Source organism: Manacus candei, unplaced genomic scaffold, assembly GCF_025592945.1.
Source record: "Manacus candei isolate 608988 ecotype Guabito, Panama unplaced genomic scaffold, ASM2559294v1 h1tg000076l, whole genome shotgun sequence".
Lineage (NCBI taxonomy): Eukaryota > Metazoa > Chordata > Aves > Passeriformes > Pipridae > Manacus > Manacus candei.
In genome coordinates this window covers 6,842,200-6,849,909 of record NW_026138124.1, presented here as the reverse complement: position 1 = coordinate 6,849,909, position 7,710 = coordinate 6,842,200, and the positions used below count along the sequence as shown (strand labels likewise).

Here is a 7,710-nt window from a genome sequence, read left to right as displayed (position 1 = left end):
GGGACTGTACGGCGGAAGTGTTTCCTGTATTCGCCTCACTGGCACCTCTGGGCGCTGCCATGGCAGCGGCAGTGGGTGGTGGAGTGGCGGGGCCGGAGATGGCGCTGCCAGGGCCGGAGTGGCGGGGATTGCTCGCCCGGCGCTGGGCCGAGCTGGACCCGCCGCTGCGGGAGCGGCTGGCGGCGGCTTCGCTTCACGACGCGGTGCGCCTGGGCTGCGACCTGCTCCGGTGAGCCGCGGGCTGGGCGGGACGCGGTGCGAGAGGGACACGGAGCTCCTGGAGCGGGAACAGCGCAGGGCAACGAGGGTGACTGTGGGGCTGCAGCATCTCTGGTGTGAGGAAAGGGTGAGGGAGCTGGGGCTGTCCAGCCTCGAGAGGAGACGGCTGAGAGGGGACCTCATTAATGTGTATATATATCTAGAGGGGGGTGTCAGAGGATGGACCAGGCTCTGCTCGGGGATGCTGGGCAATAGGACAAAGGACAACGGGCAGAAACTGATGTCCAGGACGTTCTAACTAGGGAAAATTCCACGTTTCTACCTGAAAGGAGGGATCAGTCTCTTCTCTCAGGCAACTAGAGGTAGGACAAGCAGGCATAGTCTTAAGCTGTGCCAGGGGAAGCTTAGGTTGGACATTAGGAAGAATTTCTTCTGATGAAGGGTGATTAGACATTGGAATGAGCTGCCCTGGGAGGTGGTGGAGTCATCATCCCTGGAGGTGCTTAAGGAACGACTGGACGTGGCACTTGGTGCCGTGGTCTGGTTGACAAGGTGGTCGTAGGTTGGACACGATCTTAGAGGTCTTTTCCAACCTAATTGATTCTGTGATTCTGTGAATGCGAGGAAGAACTTCTTTACTGTGCAGTGACCATGTGCTGGAACAGGTTGCCCAGAGAGGGTGTTGAGTCCTCCTCACTGGAGATACTCCAGAACCGCCTGGATGCAATCCTGTGCCAGGTGCTCTGGGATGACCCTGGTTGGACCAGATGAGCCACTGTGGTCCCTCCCAGTGCGGTCCCTGACCCATCCTGTGATTCTGTGGCGCTGACCCCTGTGTCCCGCAGGACTGAGGAAGAAGAGGCGGCCCTGGTGCGGTTGTGCCAGAGGGTGTGCACGGGCAAGGAGCCAGAGGCTGCAAGCTTCTACCGGGAGCAGGGAAACCGGGAATTCGGCCGCCGCCGGTACCAGATGGCCCTGAGGCTCTATTCAAAGGTGGGTGTGGTGGGGCAGCCCCCAGAGCAGCTCCTCCCTCACGGCCAAAGGGCTCCCGTGAGGGGATCCTTGGGGAGGGGGTCCCACAGCCCCTCATGGCCGAAGGACTTCCGTGAGGAGATCCCCGGGGAGGGGCTCCTGCAACCCCTCATGGCTGAAGGGGTCCTGTGAGGGGATCCCCAGGGAAAGGGTCCCGCAGCCCCTCGCAGACAAAAGCGTCCCATGAGGGGATCCTTCGGGAGGGAGTCCTACACCCCCCTCATGGTCAAAGGGGTCCCATGAGGGGATCCCCAGGAAGGGGGTCTCACAACCCCTACTGGGAGGGTCCTGTGAGGGATCCCTGAGGCAGCAGCAGTTCTCTGGTCCCCACAGGCGGCATCCCACGAGTCCCCCAGCAGCCCTGAGGTGTCCATCTGCTTTGCCAACCGCTCCGCCGCCCTCTTCCACCTGGAGCACTTTGAGGTAAGCGGTGGGAAGCACCCACCACCCATGCTCCTGGGTGCCCCTGAGCAAGGCCAAACTCCCACAGGGTGGGCTGAGCCCTCCTGTGTAGCAAGAGGTGTGTAGAAATGTGTCCAGAGAAGGGCAGCGGAGCTGGGGAAGGGTCTGGAGCACAAGTCTGATGAGGAGCACCTGGAGGGGGCTCTGGCTGGAGAAAAAGAGGCCCTGGGGGGACCTTCTTGCTTTCTACAACTCCCTGAAAGGAAGTTGTAACCAGGTAGGGGGCAACCTCTTTTTCCAAGTAGCAAGTGACAGGACAAGAGGAAATGGCCTCAAGTTGCTCCGGGAGAGGTTTAGGTTAGATATTTGGAACGATTTGCTCCCAAAAAGGGTTGTCAAACCCTGGAATAGGCTGCCAAGGGCAGTGGTGGTGTCACCATCCCTGGAAGTGTTAAAAAACTGTGTAGATGTTGCTTCTGGGGACATGGGTTAGTGGTGGGCTTGGCAGTGCTGGGTTAATGGTTGGATTCAATGATCTTAGAGGTTTTTTCCAACCTTAATGATTCTGTGATTCTGTAAGAGAGGGGATTGAGACAAGGAAGAGCCCACAGACCCTCTGAGGTGTTATAGCACAGTGTTTGCACACAGGGTTCAGGTGGGTGCTCTGCAAACCTCCCAAGAACAGGTATTTGATTGTTAGAACTAGAGTCTGTAGATCAGATGTGTTTCCCAAGCTGTGCTTGAAACATCCATTATTTCAACTTTCTGAAGGGTTCCTCCCATCCTTCTTCTTATGTCAGGAGCCCTTATTTGGGCCACAGATTGGCTATGCACATGGAATTTGCTGATTAACATACAGAATATTTTAATGAGCATATCATAGGTGGAATAAAAGAGCATGAGTCTCAGCTGGTTTTCAAGTACATCTAAAAGGCCTTCTCTTTGTTCCTAGGTTTGTTTGGAAGACATTGCCAGAGCTGAAAGCCATGGCTATCCAGACAGGCTGCTGCCCAAGGTCTTGCTGCGGAAAGCTGAGTGTCTGCTGTGCCTGGGGAGGTTACAGGATGCAGCAGACGCCCTCAGTGTGGTGGAGAGTAAAATCCATATGGATGGGCTCATGACTAGTCCTACACACCAGACACTGCTAAAAAAATTAAGTCAGCTGAAGGTTAAATTACATGAGAAAGAGAGGTGTCCAGAGCCTGCACAAGAAGCACGTGGTGACATGCAAGGGAAGTCAGAGATCTGGGAAGAGAACGACAGTATTTCAGGCGCATCTTCATCTTTGAGCTTGAATTTTGATACAGAGAGAGGACGACACTTGGTGGCCTCCCAGGACATCATGCCAGGACAGAGCCTGTTGAAAGAGGAGGCCTTTGTAAGTGTGCTCTGCCCTGGGGAGAGCCTTCCTCTGCAGGACAGTGAAACAGCGTGGGACACTCGGGTCACTAATGCAGATCTTTATTGCCACCGTTGTCTGAGGCAGCTCTTGGCCTCAGTGCCTTGTCGGGGGTGCAGTTATGCAAAGTACTGCAGCCAGGACTGTGCAGACATGGCATGGGAGCAGTACCACAGGACAGAGTGTTCCCTGGGAGCGCTGCTTCTCACGTTGGGCGTCTTCTGCCACGTGGCCTTGAGGACTGTTCTACTGGCAGGATTTGCAGAGGTTAACAGGCTGGTGGAATGGTCCCACAGCGGGGACAAGGACCCTCATAACCCCAAAGCAGGGTGCAAATGTCTCAGTGAGACACCAGAGCCAGGAGCTGGTACCAGAGGTATCCCTGGTTGTGACGACAGTGGTCAGTATCACAGTTCTTACCAAGCTGTGTTCCACCTTTTGCCCCACACTGAGCAGCACAGCCCTGAACACAAGTTCCTCTGCATGCTGAGTGTAGTAGCCATATGCAAACAGCTGCAAGAGGCTGGCCTACATGCTGCTGTTTTGAATCAGGAATCATCTGAGCAGTGGCCCAAACCAAAGACATCTGAACAAACCTTGGATGAATTGTCTCCAGAGCTGAAGACTGTGGCAGAAGCGATGCTGAGACACGTGTTGCAGCTGCAGTGTAATGCACAAGCCATCACTGTAATGCAGGAGTTGGGTAAGATAAAAACTTTTAAGTCCTTCTCTCTTGTCACAGAATCGCAGAATTGTTAAGGTTGGAAGGCACCTCTGGAGATCACCCAGTCCAACCCCCCCTACCAAAGCAGGGTCACCTGGAGCAGGTGACACAGGAACATGTCCAGGTGGGTTTGGAATGTCTCCAGACAGGGAGACTGCACACCTTCCCTGGGCAGTTCCACTGCTCTGCCACCCTCAGTGGAAGGAAGGTCTTCCTCATGTGGAACTTGTGTTTTAGTTCATGGCCATTGCTCCTTGTCCTGTCACTGGGCACCACTGAAAAGAGTCTGCACCATCCTCCTGTCACCCACCTTTGAGATATTTATATTTATTGTCCCCTCTCAGTCTTCTCTGGACTAACCAGGCCCACCTCCCTCAGTCTCTCCTTGTAAGAGAGATGTTCCAGACCCCTCTGCATCTTTATGGCTTCTGCTGGACCCTCTCTGGTAGCTTCTTGTCTTTCTCGTACTGAGGAGCCGGGAACCGTCCTGTCCTTACTCATCTAGCTTGTGTGAAGTGAAGAGATTGAATTATCAGCTGTAAAAAGCTCCCACTGCAGATGAAAATGACTTGCTTAAAATTTAATGGCCTGTCCCACGCTGGCCTGTTCTTTGGTGCACATGCAGAGCGTGTTTCACTATTATTTATTGCAGCAATATACCGGGAACCTTCCTGCTGCTGTCTGCGATCGGTCACGGTGCTCGTTGCAGAAGTTGCGTGGGTTTGTGAGCATCCATTCCCAACCTGCCTGTTCTTCCTCTGTCTCCAGGGCCCGGAGATGGTGCTGTTGTAAATAAGAAGCCCGTGCGCCTGGCGACAGCCTTCTTTCCTGTCCTCAGCCTCCTGAACCACTCGTGCTGTCCCAACACCAGCGTGTCATTCAGTGGGACAGCTGCCACTGTCAGGGCATCGCAGCCAATCCCAAGGGGCCAAGAGATCTTCCATTGCTATGGTAAGCATTAACTCTGGGTTTGTCTCAAGGCACAGACATCATTCCTTGGCATTATAGTGGATATTAATACCATAATACCATAATCTTGCTGGAGCCTTTTTTTATATATCAGCCTTGACCAAAGATATCAACACAAAATTTTATCACTCGAGCCCACTGCTGGATTTTCAGTCTCCAGCTGTGTCCTCTCCAAAACATATGTGGTCTCAATTATAACCAAGATCCATTTACTCTGATATTAAGAACTGTACCTGTTTAGAGATTTCTACCCTTGCCATTCCTTTTCAGGGCCTCACCAATGTAGAATGGGAGCTGCTGAGAGACAACAGCTTCTCAGACAGTATTTCTTTGAGTGTCGCTGTCGGGCATGCCTTGATGAATTAGAGTCTGATGTCAAGAGCGTGGTGTCCATGAGAAACTCATTCTGCTGTCCCAGCTGCCAGGCTCCAATGCAGGTAGTTCTCCCATAGTTATAACTGTGGAACTTAACTGGGGTGTGTAAGGTTTGGGTCTCTGGGAAAGCCAAGAATAAAGACCTCAGTTCGATCCCTGCTCAGAAGGCAAAAGCCACTGTAGAGTCATGCCAGTATCTCACTGATTCTTATAAAATCAAATAAGCTAATAGCACTTTACGAAAAAGTTACTTTGTTTAATGAATACAACTGAAAAACAATTTAGCATCTCTATAAAACAATACAGAGCTAATGGAGATGGAAAGTAAGTGCTGAGTTGAACGTGAGCAGGAATGATCACAGGGATGATTTCCATAGGGGGAAGAAGACCTGCTTTGTTGTTCAAATGAAGCCTGTGCAACCTCAGTCAGCAGAGAGAAACTGTCACGCCGTTTACAGGACCTTCAGCAACAGATCAAGAAAGCTTTAGACCTGCTGAGGGACAGGAAGGCTGGTAAGGCTCAGCTTTCTACTCTAAGGTCAGGAGCTGAGGAGTACACATTGGGACACAAAGCTGTAGCCATGAGATGGCACTGTTGCTCATGCCTTTGGGGTCTTATGGCATGTGGCCTGGTGTCCCTGGGGACTTCACCTTTAGGTTTTTTATACCCCTGATTCAGGTATTAATCTAAGTCACACATTGTCCCATAGTAAAGTAATTAAATAAAAAGAAGTCAGGGTAACATTGGAGTTAGGCATTCCCGGGCCTTGCTTTCCTGGGGTGAGTTGGGCCTACACTGGGGTAGAATAAGCAGAGTTGAATCCCAACCAAATCCCAATTACCTGTGTAAGATGCAAAGATGAGATCAGATTGATTTTACTTCATGGATCATGGACAGCTGGAGACTGGCCATAGGATGAATTTTATAACCTGTTTCATTATAGATCAGGCTGTCAAAATGCTCCTGAAGTGTCAAATGGATGCTGGAAACTTCTTATCTCCAGAGCATTTGCTGATGGGAGAAATGGAGGATCATCTGGCACAGGTCTATGCTACTCTTGGTATGGTGTTGTCTTCCCATTATCCCATGTTTTCTGAACTTTGAATTTAACATGACTAGCCTTTTCTCGGACTGGGCCTTGCATTTTTTCCCTAGTTTTGACAGCAGGGCTCTCAGAAGGACCAAAACTATGTTCCTAGCAGCCAGTGAACAATAATGTCATCTCATGTTCTTCTAGATTGCCTGTCCTGGTTCTGAGTTCAGCAGCCTCCCAAGAATGCTGTGGACATAGTTCATCACATTGTGCATAATGCTGTCAGATTCTTTGGTTGGTGATAGCTCTAGAAAATATTTATTCATTTCTCATTTTTTGTTTTGGTTTGGTTTTCCATCAGGGAAGTGGCAGGAAGCAGCCAGACACCTGAAGAAGAGTATTGGGATTGTGGAAATGCATCATGGGCCATCAAGTGTAGAAACAGGTCATGAACTCTTCAAGCTGGCACAAATTCTCTTCAATGGGTAAGTTTGGTTTCATCCTCTGTCCCTTCCCTGCACCACTCCTGTGTGTCTGACACAGTATCATGGCAGGTGGTCCTTGACACCCTGAGGGTGTCTCACAGGACACTGGGCAATCTGGCACAGGTAACAAAGTGGGCCATTACACAAGTGCAAGTTCCTTAACCCCACTGGGGTTCCCTTATTCCTCGCAGCTCTCTTTGGACCTGTTTTCTCTGCTTTTGCCTGTCTATTTTTCGCTTCTCCTTGGCTCAGTTTATTCCCTGTCCAATCATTTTATTCTGACAACTCATCATCCTTGGTGTTTATACCTCAGTTGTGTAATGTTGCTGACATATTCTCAAAGGAGAGAATGAAATCCTCTTGCTTTATTGTCAAGGAAATCCCTGGACTGCTTCTGAAAAGCTTCTCACAACACCTCCCTTTAACTGAATTAATCTTGGTGGGAGCCACAGTGAGGAAATAGGGGGTACTATACTCAGAGATAATGTTTTCAGTTTTTGTCCATCTCCTTACCTTTTCCTCCCCCTCATCCTCCCTTTGCAGCTGAAGTTGCACATGATTTGCCTGGTGCTGAAAGGCAAGGGAGGGTGGGATCTGTACCCATGAACAGGTTTAGGTTTTTGTTAGAAAGAGCTTAAAGGTTGTATAAGTCAAGAAGCTGAATTAAGTATTTTGCGTACTCTGCTATTATCTTCCTATTTCAGATTTGCAGTTTCTGAAGCTCTGAGCACAATTCAAAGAGCAGAGGAGATTTTGTCAGTGCACTGTGGTCCTCAGAGTGCTCAGATCCAGGAACTACAAGAGATGAAGACCTGTCTGTCAGAGCTTCCCAGAAGCATCCTTCAGAGGACTTAATTTCCCTGTCAAAGGAAGCTACAATGTGATCTTTCATCAAAGCTAAGTGTCATGTGGTAAGGTAGTCATGTAGTACAAGCTGGAAAATCGTGTAACAGCAACTTGAATGAAATCAGAAATGCTCTTTAGTGAGGCTGTTGTAAATAAAATGACCAATTCTAACGTGAGAGGTCTGTGTGTGGTACGGTGGGAATAGAGGCTGTTGTATAATTTCTG

General features: G+C 50.2%; 1 protein-coding gene across 1 annotated transcript; it reads left to right on the top strand.

Moving 5' to 3' along the window:
- Positions 1–98: 98 nt before the first annotated feature.
- Positions 99–7,661, top strand: SMYD4 (SET and MYND domain containing 4). The gene is made up of 10 exons (XM_051809782.1): positions 99–229; positions 1,065–1,212; positions 1,585–1,674; positions 2,606–3,755; positions 4,545–4,727; positions 5,016–5,182; positions 5,498–5,633; positions 6,065–6,181; positions 6,516–6,639; positions 7,344–7,661. The coding sequence occupies exons 1-10, from the start codon at positions 99–101 to the stop codon at positions 7,492–7,494; spliced, it is 2,397 nt and encodes a 798-aa protein (XP_051665742.1). The 3' UTR covers positions 7,495–7,661.
- The last annotated feature ends 49 nt before the right edge of the window (positions 7,662–7,710 follow it).